Source organism: Oncorhynchus mykiss, chromosome 2 (assembly GCF_057628025.1).
Source record: "Oncorhynchus mykiss isolate SJ-2025 chromosome 2, ASM5762802v1, whole genome shotgun sequence".
Classification (NCBI taxonomy): Eukaryota; Metazoa; Chordata; class Actinopteri; order Salmoniformes; family Salmonidae; genus Oncorhynchus; species Oncorhynchus mykiss.
Window position 1 is genome coordinate 21,917,014 of NC_143023.1, and position 21,889 is coordinate 21,938,902.

Genomic DNA, 21,889 nt, shown 5'->3' on the forward strand with positions numbered 1-21,889 from the left:
CAGAGTGACTTACAGGAGAAATTGGGGTTAAGGTCCTTGCCCAATGGCACATTGGCAGATTTTTCACCTAGTGGGCTCAGGATTCGAACCAACGAACTTTCAGTTACTGGACAACACTCTTAACCACTAGGCTACCTGCCTGACCTGTGAATGGAACTTTGCACAGAGTGTGAAAAAGCATAAAACTACAAGGGGGATATTTAATGCCAGAACATTTTTTATTATTTTTTTGGGATGCGTCTGTAAAATAATGATTTCACATATTCTCAACATTTTTTAAAAACAGTATGTGCCTCCTGTTTTCTGAACAAAATGCTGCAATAAAAAAATTTAAGATTATGATATGCAGTCCTGACAAGACTATGCAGAAGGGGATTCTGCACCTGAACGATCCATACTCTGCAGCTCCTCCTCCTCATTGCTGGAGGGTAATGAAGAGTCACTGTGATGAGGAGTGGTGAAGTTTATCTCCAAGATCTGGAAGGTGGCACCTGAACTCTCCCTCTGTGGGTTTGTTGAGTTTGCTCTGTGTGCTGCCTGAGCTGCTGCATATGCTGCCTGAGCCATTGCCTTCCCTATGGCCCTCCAGGAATTGCTGCAGAGGTTCTGGCTTTTGTGCTTGCAGAACAAATGATGGCTGCCGAAATAGCCCCCACAGGTGGTACACTGGACCAGTCGAGGGTTGCACTTGTGTTTGTGGAGCACGCCTGGTGACCAGAACTCTCGAGAGCAGGCCAGGCAGACATGAGTAGGTTTGGGGCGGGTGTAGGGTTTCAGCAGCATATGAGCAACGCCTTTAGGCCGGCCTGGGCCACGTTTGGAGAAGGCAGGACGAGGATAGCGAGGCAGAGCTAAGCTGTGCATGTTGACCTGGTGTCTGATGAGGAGCATGTCATTCTTGAATATGCGGCAACACATGTTGCATGAATGAAGGTGCCTTTCCTTGACATGATGGTGCAGAAGAATAGGCAGAGCAAAAGTTTCTTGGCAGAATCGGCACAGCAAGGGACCCGGGGACACCACATCAGGCTCAGGGGTCTGGAAGACACTCTGGTTTGCCTCCAGGGATGGTGGAAAGGAAAACGAGGAGAAGCCCAGATCTATGGTGTCAGGAGAGGGGAGCTGAAGTGGAATATCCCAGGTGGGCTCAGCAGTCGTCTGACTCAGGTTTGGTTTCATGTCAATGGAGAGGTTCAGAACAGGATCCCTAAGGACCACAAGGCACTGGACACAGAAGGACGAATTTCTAAGGGAATCTCTCCAGCCACAGTTATGGCAGTAGATCTTCTTTGGACTCAGGTCCAATGGCTCTTCCTCAGGAGATGCAGAGGATTGTGGAGCAGTGGGATTTCCTGGTGGGCAGAACAAAAAATATATATATGACAAGGACATCAATTCAGCAAAACAACATTTTGGAAAAATTGCCTAGAAGTCCCCAGTTCAAGCGGATCAAAGTGGGCGTTCATAAAATGATGTGCAAGTCCCTGGCATAAAAGGAACACAGAGGAGAGCTGTGCAATAAAGATGCAAAATACCTGTAAAATCAAACCCAGGTCTCGCTCTGTTTTTTGGTGGCATCTCTAAATGTATCCAGCCCTCAGGTCGAATATGGTATTGAAGCTTGATGATTGAGAACACGTAAACAGGGGACCAAATGAATCAGGTGAGATCAATTGGACAAGTTCAATAAATTATAGGTTTACATTTATTTTTAATAGCTACATGGCTCTATAAAAAACAGTGGTTCCAATATAAAGACGAACTATGTGTGTAGGAAACTGTTTTACAAATCAGCAAGCTCACAAGATACTTTAAGCTTAGATCCATTTTGTTAACGCAAAAAAGCAACTCAAAGGTAACTTTATTTTAGAAACGCAATACTTTCTTTTAAACAGCAGAGGGCGTAGTAAACACAATTATGTTAATCTTGCTATCAGCACAGGGCATCTGCTGTCGTCTTAATTACTCTGCGCGACGGCAAAACCCCTATATTTCATTTAGATTCAGTTTTTTCGTTAATCCATCATACTCTACAAATAGCCTGTCCACTTTTTCAATTACCTGCGCTAGGTGAGGGATTACGTTTGGGATTGTCCGCAGAAATGTTGGTTGACCTATGGTCAGTGATTTCTTTGGGCCTACTTACTACCTTTAAGAATGTTTTAATTCCGAATTTAATTGATAATCGTCTGTCTGTAGTTACAGCTGCTAGGCAATAGCGGGTGACGTCACAAAGCACAAATTAATAAAAATAGGGGGTAATGAAGGACACATTGAAAGGCAAACAGACAAATGTATCATTCTGTAGCAGCCCTCGGGGCACCTTTATTACATATTGGCAGAGTGTCCAGGCATGTTACATGGGGAGAACAATGAAAACAAGAAAACGTCCATTCAGGCCTCTGGTAATTTCGTCATCATGCCAAACTTACACCAAATAATTTATGTAAAGTTCATTAGAATATTTATGACATTTAAATTAAGTATAACAAATCAGAAATATAGGTGACAAGGTGTAGCTGGTAGCAGGATTATCCTAATTCGAGTTATTGACTATTAGTCTTCTTTACAACCATTGTTTAGGATGACATTATTTTAAAATCCATGCATGACATCAAAGAAGAACCATTGGGCCTAAAAAATTTTATGCCCTGCGCATTTAACAATAGCAGTACAATTTAGAAGTTAATCATAATTGAAAGTTTGGCATTACAATGCACCACTACATGAACCAGAAACCGTATATAAATAGATGCAATTTCTAAGAGACGTTTATGTAACTCCCAAACATTACAATCCATGGTTCACTTATCACAATAATATTTTTCAAAAAGTAAATAGCCAACAGGTTTTATAAAATGCACGGTGGTTGCATTTCATCTTCTACTACAGAAAACGTAATTAGCAATATAAAAATCATAAAACAAGAAAAGCTCCATGTCAGACAGCATGAAAGCCATTTTACATACACCTCTAAAAATAATGTAAAAACAGTAACTCAATTCTCATGATCATCATTTAAAGATAATCAAAACAGAGGGAACAAACACAATCCCCAAAACTAATTACTGTCGTTCTTAGTCCAGAAAAGAAACAGATGGGTTTAACAAAGACTAACATCTTTTGGTTAGTAAGTCAGTCACTCCAAGTGTGATGTGTGCCTTGAACATCTTAACACAATCCAAAAATGACAAATGCGGAACAGTCAGTGGGACACCTCAGGTCACCTGTTAAAAATCCTGCAAGAAATTCCTCAAATTCTAAAAACACCTCAAACTTATGATCTAAATTTTACGCCCAACCTCAAACAAAAACCCCTGACCAAATTCAAATTCTTTAAAACCCCTCTGATACTTCGTCCCCCTTCCCAATCACTTTACAGAAAACCCCCTTCCCCATTCTGAATTATCTCTTGCGGCGGCCCGCCGCCTCTTGCTTCTTCTCCTCCTCTTCCTCCTCTGGGTGGCTGCTCTGCTGGTGGCCCTTCAGGTTGCTCTCTCGGCCAAAGCTCTTTCCACAGGTAGGGCAGGCGTAACGCCCCTTGGTGTGTGCCCGGTTCTTGTGGGCTTCTAGCTGCTCGGGACGGGCAAAGCTCTCCTCACACTCCTCGCAGGGATGGGCCTTACGTGGGGTGTGCTTTTCCTTCTTGTGGGCGCGGAGCTGGGCCAGGGCAGGGAACGTGAGCTCACACTCAGGGCAGGGGTGTTGCTTGGGTGGAGCGGGAGCCGCTTTGGGTTTCTTCTCCTCTGCTGGGGCTTCACTGTCGTCTTCTCTGGCCTCCTCGCCTGCTGCTGCTTTAGGACGGCCTCGCCTGCCACCTCCTGCTGCTGCTGCTTTCCCCTTGGTCTCAGCCGGAGCTGCTGCAGCCTCCTCTGCATTGTTTCCAGTCTCCGCCTCCTCTGTGCCCTCTTCCTTCTTCTTTCTCCTCTTCCCTTTCTTCTCTCCGACCGTTGCGTCCTCTGCTTTAAAGGGCCGTCCGCGCTTCTTTGCAGGCGAAGCACTGCCATTGCAGTGCTGGTCACCGGCATGGTTCTCCTGGTGCATTATTAGCTCAGACTCAGTCTCGAAGCCCCGGTTGCACTTCCCACAGCGGTGGGTCTTGGTAGGGTCATCTGGCTCATCCACCTCTGCCTCTGGACGGGGGTGCTGGGCCAAGCGGTGGGTACGAAGGAGGGCGGGGCTGCGGAAGGTCTCACTGCAGTCCTTACACACAAATTGCCTCTCTGGACAAACTTGTCTCCTGTGGGTCGTCAGCTGAGGGGGAACAGAGAGTGAACAGAACGGAAATGTGAGTCAAGGCTGAGGGAAGAGTCCAGTGATTGACATTAACTGTTCTAGCCACAAGCAGGACTGTGTTTTTACTTGTCTGAAAGCTCAAGTCGCCAAAAAAAAAAAGGGATCTGTAACACCATGGGCCAAAAAGGTGACTGAAAACTGTTGAGTGATGCAAGGAACCATTTCACAAAATAACATTAATTATCAACACTGGTATTGACAATAGAAGGCTGCTGGTCTCTGATCCCATGTACTACATCTCCTCCTAGTGGCCTTGAGCAAAGGCACATAACCCCCACAAAGTAAAATACTGCACTGATATAAAAGGCTACTGTATAAAACATGGTCCGTCAACCCTCCATCTGGAGAGCTACTGGGTGTGCAGGCTTTTGATCCAACCCTGGTCAAACACACCAGAGTCAAGGTCCTGTTGAGTAGCTGATGTTTTACAATGTGGTGTGTTCAAGCAGGGCTGGAACAAAAGCCTGCACTCCAAAGTAGCTCTCCAGAAGGATAGTTGGCCACCCTGCAACATTACAATTACAAGCAAATACTTTTTTATATCTTTATAGAATAATTCCCTCACTCAATGTACCGGGGATCAAATGGCTAAGGTGGGAGAGGTAGCTAACTAAGCTCTTTAACTATTTGTAAAGTTAAAATATTCAGTGTTCAGGGAAATGTTGACAGCATAGGAGTTACTAGTCAATAACTTTTTTTTATTACTTTGTCAGAATTTCATGGTCAGTATTGAATAGAGATTCTTAGCCAATTTTGAGGTCGAGACGGTATTACAAACAGAGTAGGCAGGATTGGTTTCATCAACTGCGCACCCGTATCAACTGAACTGTCGACAATTTACGGTTATACACAAGTGCCAGTGGAAAGTTATTTTAGGTCATCGAACATTAATAAATGCTAATAGCTAAATAGTTAGCGAGAACCAGCTATAGTACACAATGTTTTGAATTGGCAATTAGTTAGTCTGTTATTTTACCTGCTGAGCAAACATCTCTCTCTCTATCCCTCTATGACAACAGCCCACTGACACCCACGCAGGCGATGTACACACCATGACTTTTCCAGGATTTTAATTTCTGACCAGATATGTGCCCTAACTGGGCAAATAACTCACTAACTAGCAATGAATATCAACAAATGTGCACTTTGATCAAAACGCATCTCGCGACTGCATGATTGAAAGACCCCTCATGCCCTTCAACACAGGACTACAATAATTATACTTCGATGCACTCTGCATAGATTGGGAGGACAGTGAGAGAAACATCACATCCGGAGGACAATTATATCAAATTCTGATCAGAGTAGCCTAATTGTTTGATAGTGATTTCTTTACTTGTCCATTTGGACAATTTCAATCTATAATCTCCTTGCTTGAAAATGTTTTATTGCCCTGGGCAAGCGTTAATGTAGCCTGGGTGGCAAGTAGCGTAGGGGTTAGAGTGTTGGGTTAGTAAGTAAAAGGTTGCTGATTCGAATACCCGAACAGACATGGTGAAAAATGTCAACGTGCCATTGAGCAAGGCACTTAACCCTTATTTTCTCCAGGGGCTCCGTACTATAGCTGACCCTATAAATCAACACATTTGACTGCACCTATCCGGTGTATCTGACGATAAAAACACATTTATTTATTATGTCGAGACCTTGAGTCTGACACTTTACTAGTTCATTTCAAGCAGTGTTATACTAAACATATATTGGTTCAGAACCTGTGTCACTGTTCTGCACTCACCTCAGAGAAGGTGCGGAAGCTCTCCTGGCAGTGGGGACACTTGAAGGGCTTGTCCTCCTTGTTGTGTGAGCCCTGGTGCTGGGTCAGCTCCTCCGAGGACGGAAAGGTACGGTCACACACATAGCAGGTGAACAGAGTATCTCCCTGGGAAGAAAATACAGACGTGCATAAATTATGTTATGCCGCAAATTCCTACTGGTCTTGTCTGGAAATAAGCATTTACAGTTGAGGTCGGAAGTTTATATACATCTTAGCCAAATACATTTAAACAGAATTTCACAATTCCTGACATTTAATCCTAGTAAAAATTCCCTGTCTTAGGTAAGTTAGGATCACCACTTTATTTTAAGAATGTGAAATGTCAGAATAATAGTAGGGAGAATGATTTATTTCAGCTTTTATTTCTTTCATCACAGACCCAGTGGGTCAGAAGTTTACATACACTCAATTAGTATTTGGTAGCATTGCCTTTAAATTGTTTAACTTGGGTCAAATGTTTCATTTCACCCCCACAACATGATGCTGCCACCCCCCGTACTTCACGGTTGGGATGGTGTTCTTCGGCTTGCAAGCCTCCTCCTTTTTCCTCCAAACATAACGAGGTTCATTATGGCCAAACAGTTATATTTTTGTTTCATCAGACCAGAGGACATTTCTCCAGAAAGTACGATCTTTGTCCCCATGTGCAGTTGCAAACCGTAGTCTGTTTTTTTTTAATGGCGGTTTTTGAGCAGTGGCTTCCTTCCTACTGTGGATATAGATACTTTTGTACCTGTTTTCTCCAGCATCTTCACAAGGTCCTTTGCTGTTGTTCTGGGATTGATTTGCACTTTTCGCACCAAAGTATGTTCACCTCTGAGACAGAATGCGTCTCCTTCCTGAGCGGTATGACGGCTGCGTGGCCCCATGGTGTTTATAATTGCGTACTATTGTTTGTACAGATGAACGTGGTACCTTCAGGCATTTGGAAATTGCTCCCAAGGATGAACCAGACTCGTGGAAGTCTACCATTTTTTCCCCCTGAGGTCTGGCTGATTTCTTTTGATTTTACAATAGTCAAGCATCAAGGTACTGAGTTTGACAGTAAGCCTTGAAATACATCCACAGGTACACCCCCCAATTGACTCAAATTATGTCAATTAGCCTATCAGAAGCTTCTAAAGCCATGACATCCTTTTCTGGAATTTTCCAAGTTGTTTAAAGGCACAGTCAACTTAGTGTATGCAAACTTCTGACCCACTGGAATTGTGATACAGTGAATTCTAAGTGAAATAATCTGTCTTTAAACAATTGTTGGAAAAATGACTTGTGTCATGCACAAAGTAGATGTCCTAACCGACTTGCCAAAACTATAGTTGGTTAACAAGAACATTGTGGAGTGGTTGAAAAACAAGTTTTAATGACTCCAACATAAGTGTATGTAAACTTCCAACTTCAACTGTATGTTGGTCTGAAGCTTATGATATGACAGAAAACATTAAGGTAAAAACAGGGCTTCAGTAGGTAATACCTTCTAGAAAGTGTTTTGATTGTTAGGCAGGTTGTGTAGTAGTATACCTGCTGGAGCTGCTGCTTGTACTCCTCACGATGGCTCTTCTTCATGTGCCTCTCCTTGGCTTTGGAGTTACAGAAGGTGATGAAGCACTGGAAACACTGCAGGTTCTCATGCTGATCTGTGAGAAGAAGGGGTCAGCGATATGACAGCTGAATATGCATTGCCTTCCCTACCTACCAGATTGATTTCATTCAACCCAAAGAAAATCTGTATTTGTCTATGTGTAGGGCTGTGACGGTCATTACATTTTGTCAGACGGTGATTAGCAAGCAAATGGACTGAAGATCGCAGTAATTGACTGTTAATTAACAAACACATTTAGCATCTCCAACAAGCCACTGATGCAGACCTTTGGAACAACTACATTTAAAAATATATTTTTTTAAAGTCTAACAAATCCATGTAATATCACAAATCCATTATTTATTTTAGACAGGTCTAAAGAAACAAAGAAAATGTAGTCTAGTTCAGAAGAACAGAATATCATACTCAGAGTTGTCCTTATGTTAGGTCCTGATCTGGCTATGCCATATGGCTGTGGGCTACACTAGCTCATTTGGGAGAAAAGATTTGCTTAGAATTCCATAGCATTATTTTATAGTTTTCCTAATACAATTGAAAATAGCAGAACAAAATTGAAAGGATATTTTCTCCAAATTATTTGAGAGATTGCGCACATGCGGCTTTTCTGTGTTGAAAGGTTTAACTTTTTTTTTTTAAAAGGCACTCCTATATGAATAATTTAGAGTAATGTAACTTTAGTTGTGACAAATGTTGGGTTGTGATTTTTAATACATTATTGGCTGCATGATGCAACTAAAGATTATTTTTTTTTCTTTAAAGTTGCATGAAAGGCATGAGCTCTGCTTAGTTTTTTTGGCAAGGCTGTACACACTTCATCAGTTTCTCATTCACAACTTGACAAGCACTTGATAACGCCTCAATTTTCCCAGCTGCATCCTCTGTGTGGCTGTAATGCCCCCTAAAATAATCCATGCCTTTTTCAGACAGTGGCCTTTGTGCCATTGGGCTGAATATAATAATTATAATTCCCTTCTGCCGGCTGTGTGCCGAAGCACCTCTCATTCGCTCTTCGTCACGTGATCAGGTTTTTCTCACAGGCTAAAAGTGACGACAGACACGTCGGGAGGCAACTCTGCGTGTCCTTATCCAATTCGGAAGTGCATATTGAAGATATTGGAAGAACTGTCCCAATTTACTATTCATCAGCCAACAAGATGAGTAGACCCAACGAACAGCAAACGCACTTGCCTATGTCAATCGACTATCGCCCATAATACAAAAGTTGACCTATTCTATTCTGTGAGAGAAATACATATTCCTAACAGTCTGGGACAGTTGTGGGATGCAATAGATCCCAAATTAATACAACCACTAGCATCAAAAAACCTGTTTCAAGCAATGAGCCTGACGCAAGAGATGAAAACGGCATAAAATGTTATAAGCGCAGCAATGCGCTATGCGCACATAGCAGTAGGTTATAAGTGCAAATGTTCCATTAGCAGGAAAACACAATTTTCAAAAGTATGATTATGCATGTAATGCTTTTATGATAAAAGGTGCATTTTTATGGTGTAAACTATCTTCCCTGAACTTGAAATTTACGGGCAGAGTAGTTATGCCAGTTAAGCTCTACACCCATTGTGAAGCAGATTAATGTGCTTCATTTTAACCAGTTATTTGGCCACTTTATTTGTGATACAATCCTTACCAAACAAACATGGAGTCCTATGGGGTAGGCTACATGAGGTTTGTGACTATGATTTGAAAAAGTTGCAAAAAAACATGCACTGTTTGTCTTAAGCTGGGTATTATATTATTCACAAGTGATATGCTAATATTGTCACCCATCACACTATTCTTGATTTAATCTTGTCTTCACATATACTAAATAATATATGTTTTGATTTAGAACGGACAATTATCATGCACCTGTCTCAAAACAGAGGCAGCGGGGGAAAAAACACATGTCATCTATGCACTTAAATAGCAAATGGAGGATGCTTTTCCCATGGTTCATTATCATGGATGTCAGAGTGATAAGAGGGACAATTGCATGCTGAGTACCAAGCAGTTAGGCAGTTTGGTTGGCTACTACCATCAGCAGCATCAGAGCTTGGAGAAGCCTAATTGCCGTGACTAAACGGTCACATGGAGTTTGACTGCAGCCATGACTCGTGACCGCCGGTGTGGCGGTAATACGGTCACCGTAACGGCCCTATCTGTGAGTCATTACAAAAACTTAAAACAGTAGAGTAACTGCCACCCAATATGTGTGCATCTTAAGGTCTTTGTACAAGTAATTTCTTGTACCCCAAAGCATAGGTTGTTAACATTGTCTGTTTGTATACTTTTGTATGTGTACTGTTTTTTCTGCAATAAAAATACACTCACATGGTTGAATGGTGGGTGGAGGCGGTGCTTTGAAGGAGATGGGTTTGTAGGGTTCTGCTGGTTTCTCAGTGGTCAGTTCTGCAGGGGGATCTGGTGGCCCCTTCCCCATCACTATCTCCTCTATATTCAGTATGTCTGAGTCCATCGTGGGAGACTGGATGTCCTGAAAAGTTTAAACATAAGAAGATCGACTTAGCCAACCAGGGAGGTACATTATTAATATGTAATGTAGCCAGATGGGTTTTAATATAGCTAATAATAAATGATCACATTGCAAGCTTGGTAACTGAGAAGTTATGACAGACATTTAAAATAACTAAGTCCTGTGCACAGGCATATCTCAATTAAATCCCACTTATTTGGACTGAAAGCTAAAAATAAAAAAGGGTTCACTGACTTTATGGCTGGCTGGCTAATTCGATGTTAGTTGCGAACTAAGTTGTTGACTAGTTAACTACATAGCCAGCTGTTAACTAACATTAACTACAGCTAGCTAAATGCCCATAATTGATTTAATAGCTTTAATTTGCTTGCAAAAGTTAGACATAAGAACGTTAAAACATGCACAGCTAGCAGCTCAATGCGCTAACGTTAGCTGATATAGGCTCCCAAACCAACAAGGCCCTAAAGTTAGCTAACGGTGAGAAGATTGCCCATATCAGCTAACCGTAGCAAGTTACTCGACATTAGAAGGATATATTGCGAGTTTCCCCAGAAACCGATTATAATTTTCACTTAGTGAAGCAACGGTAGTTATACTTTGGCTATATGTATTTTATGTATACAGTATGCCAATGACGATAGACATGTTACATTTGTACTAATGTTAACGTTGTCTAAATAGGATTTCGCGAAACTCCTGTTAGACAAACGTTGCTAATGGTTGGAAAAGGCTACACCGACACGCCTGATACACAGCCCGATATTTTCGTTACAAATTTATACAAAAATAAATGGTTATGGGTTAGTTTTAGGTTCTTGCAAGACGGTTTAACAGTCAGCGGTGTATTTACCTTAGTCTTATACCTCAATGGTTTGCTGAGCTAACACCAAATTCGAATAACATAACCCAGCTAGCTACATTAGCTGGCTGGCTAACAATTCAAAACGGAGAAATAACAACTTAGCATTTTACGGACACGTTTAGTTCACGGAAACCAACTGACCCACCATGATAATGGTAAATATGTAAGCATAAGTCTTAAACGATACTAGCAAACTAACGTTACAGCTAAACGTGAATTGCGAACAAGCCGTTAGCCACCTACCTCAAACCGCTTCCAGTACAGTGAATGTGGAAATTGAATTGCCCCTTGTCACGTGACAAGGGCAATATTTTGGTCTTCAACAAAACAATTCCATTTTGAATGCTTCTCTGCTCTTTTATCCTTAATTTGAGTAAATGCATAGACATGTTTGTCTATGCTTGCGTGCAGTTGATTTGGTAAATAATCTAATTAATTCGCTGTTTGTAGCTAAAGATTTGATGAATAACTCCGGTGAAAAATGTAACTTGAGAGCAGCAGGTGGACCAATACAATTCACAACCCAAACAGTCAGGAAACGTTCATGTATTTACTCCAACAGTATTAACTCAATTATTACATTTACAAAGAACGCCAAAAAAACATGCAAAAGCTTCTTGGCATGTAAACAACTAAATAAGGTTCAGAAAAAAATGCAGCACTATTTTAAATGATAATTTCAAAAACATCTTCAAATGTATTTTCACTTGGTTTCAGAGACATTGACTTTAAGGTTATCATTAATTATCTTTTCACATTTTATTTTGTAGGCAAATTCATACAAAAGCCATTGCATACACTAAGATTACATTTACACAGTAGGCTAAAAAAGGGACCAAGTTCCTAATTTGATGCACAGTACTGAAGCTGACACTGAAAAGAGTAGTACTCAAAAACATATTTGGGGTAGGGGGGAGAAATATGAAATCAGAGCTTCTAACCTAAAAGAAAAACATATTTAAAGAAAAGCTAAACATAACATTAAATAAAACATGCACCACTTAATAAAAAAACAAATCTTATCAGCTTCAAAAAGTACCTTGACTGTGGAAATTCAAGAAGCAGTTGTGGTTACGAGAGATACAGAGAAACACGCAACACTTGAGGCATCGTACTCGAGACAGTCGCTCACAGCCTCCGAAGCGGCACCTGCCACCTTCTCCCTCCCCAAGCTGCTCCGGCCAGTGGCCCGAACCGTCGTACCGCGTGGCCACGTCAGGGAGAGGACTATCCTGTAACAGGCCAGGATCTGGGGCTGTGCCCGGGGACTGTAATTTCTGAGGGGGGTGCGGAGGGGCTGAGTCCTGGGTGTCTGAGCCACTAGAGAGGATCAAGGCCTTGGAGACCTCTAGCCTGAATGCCATGAGGTTCAAAGGCTCAGGCAGAGGAACATGATCCTGCCTGTACTGCATCCATGAGTTTACCAGAGCCAGATCTGTAAGGTACCACAGAACAGCCTGTGGCCAGCTAGTTGGTGCTGAGGCTGAGAGTGGGGAATGGTAGAGATTCAATAAGTCTCTATTGAGGCTGGCTGCTTTTTGAGCCTTCTCGAAGCTGTCGACGAGCGATGCCATGTTCTGCTGGGCCTTCCCTACCGTAGAGAGGATGAAGCCGAGATGGTACCTGTGTAGCATCAGCCGCCCGTCAGAGCTAACAAACTCATCACCCATCTGTCCTTTGGCTCCTCCCACCTTTCCCGCACCATGCACCCCAGACCCAAGGAGGTGCTCCAACATGGCAGGGGTAGAGAGCTCCTGCTTGCAGAGATACACCATCCCATCTCTGGGCACCATTTTCTCAACTGTGGCCTCTTTGTTGGAGAGATCCAGACTAAGGTTGAAATCTAGGATCAGACCGTCAGATCTAACTAAGACAGTGCTGTGCAAGGAGGGCCGCTTGTTGTTGACCGCTCTACACGTCAAAGGGAGAGGGTATTGATCGACTCCATGGTCACCCTCTCTTCTCAGCATCAGGCATCCGGCCCGAACGTGGTCCATTAACGGTCTAACCCTCCAAAGGGGGTCAGTTTTAAAACTAAAACAGTCCTGGCTGGATGGCATGTCCCCACACCTCTGCCAAATGCTGTGAGGGACTGTGGACGTCTGGGTTGTGGATTTTGCAGACACAGACAAGGAGCTAAGAGCTTGTATTTGACTGTGGCCGTGTGTAAGTGTGTGGACACTGCCACCCAGTTCACCTCTAGTTGTGCCAACTGTTGGGTTAGCTGGGGTGTGTAAATCTCTGAGAGGGTTGCATGTGGGGTCTCCCTCCTTAGGCCTGTCTGGATTACCACTGTGTCCAGCTTCCTGGGTGTCCATGGGATCCCCTGCTGGCGCTGGAGATGCCAGTTGCAGTTTGCAGGAGAGTTGGGAGAAGCGGGAGGCAGACATGGTGTCAGCAACCAGAGGCACCCTGGTGAAGTCCTGCCAGTACAGCTTGAGACTGGGGAACTAGGAGAGGAGAAAGGGAGAACGACATTGAAGACAATGTTAGTTTATGCAGCATTAGATAGTGCTCATAAGAATGACTGTAGACATTCAAAAGTGCAGAGATTAGCATGAGTTTGACCCACTAGGTCTAACTAATTTGTTCTTTACATGTCCCATTCTGTGTAGTAAGGATGAAGATGCAATAAAACTAGCCGCCATAAGGATAAGATTCAGGTTATACGCCAATACTTTCATTTACATACCTTCAATGTTCCCATGGCAATGTGGATTCCGACAAACTGGGCCACCTCTTTTGCTGTTACTGCGTTCGAAAGATGGGACACTTTATTTGTGCAACGGGCAATCTCTGCCCAAGCGTCCCAACCAAAATACTTGGAGAAGTAATCAATGGGTTTCCTGTAGCCAGTCCCTGCCTGGGACCCTCCCATAGATACTGAATGAGCCTGGCTTTCTGTGGTTGGCAAGCTGAGGACAACAATTTACATCAAAACTGACAGCATGACATGTCCTTAAGGATACATACAGTACATGACAATAAAAAGTAGAAACTTTAATTAAATTGTACAGTGTAGTCATGAGGAAAATGCAAATTACAATACTTACTTGTTTGGTATATAATTTGAATGCAGTGAGGCATGGTTTTGGCTGTCATGGAAACAGGCCATAACTACATCCTCGGGGTCAGGCTGCGGGTCAGAACATTCAACAACCTCGGACTCCACTTCGTCAGAATTCTGAAGTAGGAAATCAACAAGCTCTTCGATGTCTTGCTGCTCAAAGTCTAGGTCACCTGGAAAAAAAGAAACAGTATTTAGTTACATCTATGGATAACTTCACTATTGCTTATGAAAAGGTACATTGCTACAATACATGACTCATGTTGAGATCTTACCTTCTCCATACTCATTGATCTCAGATCTCAACTTTGCTGCTCTCCTGTTCACCTCATACTCCTCTACTGCAGGGTTGGTAGTGGATAGACTCTCCATTGGATGGTTGAGTTTGGCCTCTCCAGGCACCACCAGCGCTGGTACTCCCTGCTCACTTTGAGATGGCTCATCCAGAAGCTCCCTCTCCTCCTTCACGGGGTAGAATATGCACTGCCTGGTACTGCTGTGCTCCACATTCAATTGGGATTGACCTTGACTAACCTGGGGGTCATTCAAAACCAGGTTGTTTTCCTGCTTCACCAGATACATCCTGACCCCCCTCTGCTCCACTGTGTGTCTGGCATGAGAAGTGTGTGGCACAGGAACCAAATCTGAGGTGTTCTCCTCCACCTTGACCTCCTGACCTCTCAAGTCTACCATGAGCACCACTCCATTCTCCCCCACTGCTGCCTCGCTCTGCCTTGAGGTGAGGAACCTCTCCAGTATGATGCCTGGGGATTGGCCAGTGTCCCTGTCGTCCTGGTCCCCTGCTACTCCTTTCATCACCATCCCATCTTCGGTCTTCAACACCTCCACTACACTGGTGGTGACTGACTCTAGCTCAAACACTACCTGGTCCTCAAGATCCTCAAGCGGTGAGATGCAGGATCCAGATGGACATGGAGCTGTTAGCATGTTTTGCTCAGAGATAGATCTGATCTCGGTCTGTAAACTGATGGGAGATGACTGACCAGGATGGCGAGTAGTGACGTCTGCTTCATCCTTGATTTCAGTATCATTATTGAGTGAATACAGCTGGTAGACTACCTGACATTCATCAATTTCTTTCTCTGGTTCAATTTCTCTCATACCCGCTCCTTCTAGACTCTTCCTTGTGGCTGAACCTCTCCTCCCACGTCCAACTCCTCTTCTCCTGCCCCTGGTGTAATTCCTTCTACCCACTCCCCTCTTTTCCACTTCTCTTCTCTGCACCATAATCTCCTCCTCCTCTTTCTTGATCTCCAGCGGGTCAGAGGGGCAGGATTTGGTCTGTACATTTTGTGTTATTACAGTTCTATTCACATTTTCAATCTGAGCATGTGCAGATAGTGCATGAGTGCTATTGTTTTCATGAGTGCTGTTTTCATGAAGGCTGGATCCCTCATTTTGTGAACTGTCTTTATGCGGTGAGCTCTGGTGTTCCCCCTCATTTTGGTCCCCATCCCCAACAGTGACCATATCCACCTCAAGTAGTAACTCCTCTTTAATTTCATCCTCAATAGGCCCTAGGTGCTCAAATCCAGAAACGGTAGGTATGAGAGCATCAGCAGTGTCATTCATATTGCTCTGACTCTCTGACTTAGTGTCCCCTGTTTGGTGACAGCTTTGGAGGGGGGCTATGGGTGTGAGGTGAGGAGGAGAAAGATTCTCGGACAGAAGGGGTTGGACCTTGTCAGATTTGGCCAGATAAGTGAATTGAACTTGTGGAGGGGAGTAAGAAAGAGTTGAATTTGGTGCCATATGAGAAAATGATTCCATCCCCTCTGAGGTTTTATTCATGTTCTTCTCTCTTTCCTTCTGTCCACCTTCAACAAGCACAGCAGCCAGAGGCAGAGAGGGGGAAGGGTTTAGGGTTGGGAAAGAGACTCGCTCCCCTCTTTCTCCCAACCCTACCCCTCTCATCTCCACCTCCCAGTCAGATGCTACCTGCATTCCAAACGTGTTTTGACTCAATGAATTTTCAATGACCTCCTCAGTCACTTTAAGTGGAGGCGGGCCTAGATCTGACCCAGAAACGCCCTCAAAGATGTTTCCGTTAGTGTAGGTGAGACCAGGGCTCTCCACTGCATGCAGGGCTGCCTTGTGCTGCTGGAGGGACGAGACGTCAGAGAACCTCTCACCACAGTCCTTACATTCAAGGGCTCGCGGGGAATGAGAGCCACTGATGAGCCCCTCTGTCTCCACTTTTTGGGCCTTACGTTTCCTGGTGGTCTTTGGCTTGGTCGGAGAGGTGTCAGAAGAATGAGACATAGTCTTTAAAGGAGCCAACACAGAGAGTGCTGTGTGGTTCTTTTTGGGTCTCCCTACTTTTTTTTCCCCTCCAGCAGCTAGCATTTTTAATTGCTTGCTTTTTGGCCCTTTCTTCTTATGGATGGGATGGGTGTCTTGGTGGAGATCTGTTTGACCTTGGGGGGCTTTTGAGGCATCTAATTTGTAAACTTTTAATTGGGGCTGTTTGTGACCCTTCAGTAGGAGTAGGGACTGTTGCTTTATTTCAGGGTCGGGAATATCTTCTGTTTTGGGGCTTGCTTTCACATTCGGTTTATTTTTCTTTCTCCCCATTTTTGACATCTTTTGCCCCTTTGTTTTCTTAGGCTGGTCCTCCTGCGCCATCGTCTGCTGCTTTTTCTTTTTTGGCTTGGGTGGAGCGATCACCTCTTGCTCCCTAATCGGTTCAGCGCTAATCTGCTCAGAACAAGTCTCACTAATTACATACTTTTGCTTTCCTACTTTCTTCTTCCTCGGCTTCACTTGATGCACCTGCTCGTCTACCTGCAAGACTTGCTGCACATGTGGTTCACACAATATGGATGGGGATTTGATTTTTGACTTGGAAATATCATTTTTCTTCTTGACCTTTTTTTCTTTACCAACCTTTAAGGACAATTTCTTTTCAGGTAGAGTTGTGAGAGACATTTGGTTCATATCCTGAATCTGGTCTCCTTTCTGAAGCAACTTAGATGGTTGTGGAAGCTTATTCTGGTTTTTAGGTTTCTCTTTAGGACCAAACTTCACAACAAGATGAGCTTTCATTGCTCTTGGTCGTTTGGCAGCCTCCCCTTTCAACTCAACCATCTGCTGTTGCATATTTCCTTGCACTATAGAGTTATTTGGCTGCTTTCTCTTCCTCACTTTTACAAATTCTTGTACTGACATCAAATGCACAGGCAGTTGTGAACTCTGTGGTGCCTTTGTCTCGGACGGCGGAGGGAATATTTCTGACGTCGGAGTGCAAGGTTGTAGCTCTCTGCTGTTCAGTGCGTTGTTAGAAGCAGACTTATCTATCAGTGTCTGCAACTGCTCTTGTGATTTTCCTTCGCAAGGATTTTCCAAAATGTGCTGCTGGTCATTCTCTGTGTTTTCTAGAAGATGTTTCTCAACTGCTCTTCGCTGTCCTATTCCTGTCTGTTGTGTCTGTCCAATACGGGAATAGATCTGCTCTAACTGTAATGTCTCCATCTGTGTGGCTGTCTCTCCTCCTACCTGGCTTGTTTGTCCAGGAGTAGTTTGTGCAAACTTAACTGTTGGTACCAATGAGGAAGTGGAGAGTTCTTCCTGCTGGTCAGTTTTTAATGGCCTCGGCTTTAACTCCACTGTTGGTATGAGCGACGGGACAGAGATATTTCCCTCCTGAACCATTAGATTCTGTCCAGAAGTCTGTTCAAGTAGAAATGTTGGGAATGAGGAAGCAGACATAAGTCCTTGTTGATCGGTTTGAGTCTGTTCCAATTCCAGAGTTGGTATCAGTGAAGGAGTGACGTCCAACACAACCATTTGACTTTGTTCAGTCGTTTCCCCGAGCTCAACTGTTTCACTGTGACAGAACACCTGTTCCACTGATACAGTCTGAATCATAGTGTTCTCTTCTTCAACTGTCTGACCAGTCTGTCCAAGTAACTGCTGAGGAATCATCTCTCCTTCGTGTGTTTGTTTTAATCCAGCATGCTCAGCGTATGTAACTTCCTGTGTGTGTGAAAGTAATGGGGTCTCCATTTGTCCATCTGATATTACAGGTTCCAATGTAATAATTGGTTCCAGCGATTCACATTGTGGCTTTGCCTGCTCCAGTCCCATTGACTTAGTCTCTCCACCCCCAATCTTTCTCAGCTCTATAAAATGTGGTTGAGTAAAACGGAATTGCAAATGCTCTCTCTTTCCCTGTAGCCGCTGTAGATCCAATGATTGACCGTGTGGCAGCACCTGTCCCAGTATCACCACCTGGTTCACTTTGCGCACGTTCCCCAAAGACTCTATTAGTTTCCGGATTTGTTCAGTGTCTATGTTGTCCACCTGGTGGAGGGGACCAAGGGGTTCCATGTGGAGAAAGGTTGGCTGGCCCATAGGAACCTGGGTTATGATGGGCTGACCTAGCTTCACCTGTTGGCCAGCTAGTGTGGTGCTGCTGGATGCTGTAACACACAGGTTGTGCTTGTGTTTCATGTGATGCAGCCGTGTCTTGGCAGTCTTGAAGGTTGCCTTGCACACGGAGCAGGACAATTTCACCACTGCAGTGCCTAGATACAAAGAACAAAGATGAAAGTTTACATCTTGGTGTAAAAGGTGAAGTAGTCATTTGTCACAAACATAAAGGTTTGACTCTGCATAGAATCACTAGCTTTATCACTGTATAGTGTATATCACTAGCTTTATCACTGTATAGTGTATATCACTAGTGTTTCACTGCACATCCCAGTATGGGAAGTTGTATGACATGAAAACAAACATGTTTTTCAGCACTCACCACTATTCTTCTTTAGCTGTGCCTTCATCTGTGGTGTGATCCCTCCAACGTCTCCTTTCATTCCTTCCGGTAAATGCGCTAGTGCGTGTTTCTGGAGGGCCTTGGACATACTAAACCTCTTGCCACACTCCTTACAGACATAGGGCCTCTCCCCTGTGTGCGTGCGGCGGTGATACTTCAGTAAGGTGAGTGTCTTGCAGGGTTTTCCACAGTCTGCGCAGGTGTATCCGTACAGGCCGAAGTGAAGCTTCTTATGGAGGGTGAGCTCAGAGGAACGGCTGAAGGCCTCACCACAGATGGGGCACTTGAAGGGTGTCTTTTCCGTGTGTGCACGCTGATGAAGCATGAGGTCACTGGAGTTAGTGAATTGGCGGTCACAGACGTAGCAGGCAAACAGGGCATCCCCCAGCATGCACTGCTCGTACTCTGCCGGGTGACTCTGCTTGAGGTGGCGCTCTTTGCTCTTGTGGTCGCTGAAGATGATGTGACACTCCAGGCACTGCAGAGAGATCTGGGAAGCTGGGGGGAGGGAGAAGGGATTAGAGGACAGAACACTTGTATCCGAGCTTCAAACCTATATTAACACACAATGGAGGTTACTATAAGAGCAAAAAAAATGAATGAACTGTAGTAATAGCTTAAAACTGCTTATGAAAGAACTACAAATAAATCACCTAAAAACACTACAGGGGAAATTATGAGATTCTGTCTGCAATACTAAAGCCTTGAAAGATAAATACAAAAATGTATTACATGGTAACCAGTCATGTCAGACTATCAGAGAAGTTCAATACTCACATGTGAGAGGCATCACCATTTTTGGTGGCCTAGACATGTCCATCTTGAGTGGCTCCATTCGGTTCTTCTTGGGGGGAATATTTTTTCTGTCACTAGCGGCCACGTCATCCACATGGGTCTCCTTCTGTGCATCCTCAGGTTGGCCCAGTTCCCACTCTTCAGGAGCAGCAGACTCTAGAGGAACAGCGGATAGTTCAAGAATTATCTCTGTAGAAGCTGTGGGGTCTGAGACACACTCCAAAGCCTCTTCTACTGTGGCAGGTAGCAGTTCACTCATTGGTTGTTCTTCAGTTTCCATGCATTGTTCACCTGTAACGATTGGTTGTTCCTCGATTTCTACTGCTTGTTCAACTGTCTCCACTGGCTGTGTCAAGCGCTCCATGACCGACTTGGTTCCTGCCTCCACTACTGGAGGTTCCTCCATGTCTGTAAAATGAATTCCCTGCAAAAGAGTGACAAGTTCAACAACACTCACACAACATACTACATCTGCATTAAGGTAAAACACAATGGTGTGGAAAACAGTGAAGCACACACTGCACACTAAAACACAGGCTAAAATAGACGTTTTATTTATTTAAAAAAGACAACGACCCATAATGTGTGCATGTAAAGCAACCGACTCTTTATTCTAAAGAGAGTATACGACCATAAAATGGCCATCCCAAACTAAGCCTATAGGCTCTGATTCCAAGGGAATCATGACATGTTGCTGCCTTTATCGACAGCTGGCAGGCAGGCAAATTAATGGACACTATATTTGTATGACAAAGATGCTCTCAGAGAGGGATGGATAATAGGCTACAAGGATGGTACTTTACATTGCGCTAGAACAGAAAACCAACACCGACAAGCCTACAACCAGGGGTACTTTACTGCTGCGCAAATGACGGGCCGATTAAACATGCCAAATACTGACGAGGGACGTTATTGCTCACAACTAACTGGTGTCCATCAATCATCTTTAATTGTTCGGATGTCTTGCTGCTAGGCTACTGGACTGCTCAGAAACGGCATTGATGAAAGGCATACAAATAGCCTATATTGCGTGGATTTAAAACATTTGCAACGCTCAGCATTACACACAAGCGGCATATGTATCACCGTATGACTGCTCATATGATCACACCACCATGTGTAAATCTATAACGTTACCTATGCTGGTTTCTTTAGCCCAAACATCTCCGCGTCGTTTCTCGCTTCGCACAAAGCCAACAGAAACGAGCTGCAGAGATCATGGCGTCATACACAAACCAGGTTGCAGAGTGGGATTTGTAGTTTTTCCTGAGATGCATTTATTCGTTGCTCAGCCTTAAAGGCCATGCGAGGTAAATCTGCTGTTTGGATTGGCCGTGCAGCATTTACCGTGATATGGCCTCTGCAGAAATTGGGCATTCATGCTTCGCAGAGCTGCTGGTAAGGAAGTAAATTTGTATTTATACAGGACCTACCGCCAACCAACCATGTCAATGCGGAGCTATATGGAGCCCTCCATATCATTACATCATTTGAGAGTCGTACAGCGATGCGGTAAAGAGCTCAATTTGGCCTCTGCGTGCCTCCAGAGGCTCCGCGATTGCGTCACATCATCGATACCGCATGGGTTCCTTTTCTTTCTTTTTTCTTTAACAACAAATCAATACAGGAAGTACATGTGGGAACACAAGTATATATATACATAATATACAAAGGACAATTGGGTCTGGGGGGTACAACATCACATTACACAAGGACATTGTGGGGCATACATACACTTATAATTCGAACAGCTTTTTTGTTAGTAGAGTATTTAATTGTCTTAAAATATAGTTCAATGTATTTTTGTATGGTAAGAAAATGTGGTGTTGTTTGTAAATTTACATTTGTGAATGTGAAATTTGGCCAAAAGAAGAATGAAATTAATTACTTAAAATTGTTTCAACAAAAATCCCCAACTTTCATAGGTAAAGAATCCAAGCAGTACATCTCTCCGCAATAGTGTAGAATCTTCGTAAATGTGTTCAATTATAAATCTACTGATGTCGTGCCACAGTTTTCTTACATGAATACAATACCAAAAAAGATGTAACACCGTTTCCGAGTGGTCATTACAAAAGGTACAATTTGAGTTTATGTTTTTCTTAAGCTTCTTCTTACGGTGGTTGGCAGGATAATATTTATGAATAATTTTAAAGGAAACTTCCTTAATTTTGTTAACAAGTAGGTATGTGTGTGGCAACATCCA

The 21,889-nt window shown here is 43.5% G+C and overlaps 2 protein-coding genes across 5 annotated transcripts; both read right to left on the reverse strand.

Moving 5' to 3' along the window:
- Positions 1 to 2,297: 2,297 nt before the first annotated feature.
- Positions 2,298 to 12,196, reverse strand: LOC110538019 (uncharacterized). 4 transcript variants are annotated; one of them, XM_090192830.1, is made up of 5 exons: positions 12,066 to 12,196; positions 10,002 to 10,164; positions 7,589 to 7,704; positions 6,032 to 6,175; positions 2,298 to 4,254 (listed from the first exon to the last, which is right to left on the reverse strand). In XM_090192830.1, exons 2-5 carry the CDS (start codon positions 10,144 to 10,146, stop codon positions 3,406 to 3,408), a joined length of 1,254 nt encoding a protein of 417 aa, XP_090048956.1. In that variant the 5' UTR covers positions 10,147 to 10,164; positions 12,066 to 12,196; the 3' UTR covers positions 2,298 to 3,405. The 4 variants fall into 4 exon arrangements, with proteins under 4 accessions (XP_090048956.1, XP_021480242.3, XP_021480233.3 ...); XM_021624567.3 differs by lacking the exon at positions 12,066 to 12,196 and adding an exon at positions 11,270 to 11,656; XM_021624558.3 differs by lacking the exon at positions 12,066 to 12,196 and adding an exon at positions 11,015 to 11,288.
- Positions 12,055 to 20,932, reverse strand: LOC110538006 (uncharacterized). The gene is made up of 7 exons (XM_021624527.3): positions 20,821 to 20,932; positions 19,666 to 20,107; positions 18,868 to 19,386; positions 14,369 to 18,640; positions 14,080 to 14,266; positions 13,719 to 13,941; positions 12,055 to 13,476 (listed from the first exon to the last, which is right to left on the reverse strand). Exons 2-7 carry the CDS (start codon positions 20,087 to 20,089, stop codon positions 12,055 to 12,057), a joined length of 7,047 nt encoding a protein of 2,348 aa, XP_021480202.2. The 5' UTR covers positions 20,090 to 20,107; positions 20,821 to 20,932.
- Between the last annotated feature and the right edge of the window lie 957 nt (positions 20,933 to 21,889).

What these genes read in the sequence shown, in the direction of transcription:
- LOC110538019 (XM_021624549.3), bottom strand. An exon ending in TCCACCCACCATTCAACCAT is followed by an intron (nt 7,705 to 10,001) that starts GTGAGTGTATTT and finishes TTCTTCTCACAG; the next exon opens with ATCAGCATGAGAACCTGCAG. An exon ending in ACAAGCAGCAGCTCCAGCAG is followed by an intron (nt 6,176 to 7,588) that starts GTATACTACTAC and finishes TTTTCTTCCCAG; the next exon opens with GGAGATACTCTGTTCACCTG.
- LOC110538006 (XM_021624527.3), bottom strand. Translation starts at nt 20,089, where the DNA reads ATGGAGGAACCTCCAGTAGTGGAGGCAGGAACCAAGTCGGTCATGGAG. An exon ending in AATGGTGATGCCTCTCACAT is followed by an intron (nt 19,387 to 19,665) that starts GTGAGTATTGAA and finishes CCCTCCCCCCAG; the next exon opens with CTTCCCAGATCTCTCTGCAG. An exon ending in TTGCCATGGGAACATTGAAG is followed by an intron (nt 13,477 to 13,718) that starts GTATGTAAATGA and finishes CTCCTCTCCTAG; the next exon opens with TTCCCCAGTCTCAAGCTGTA.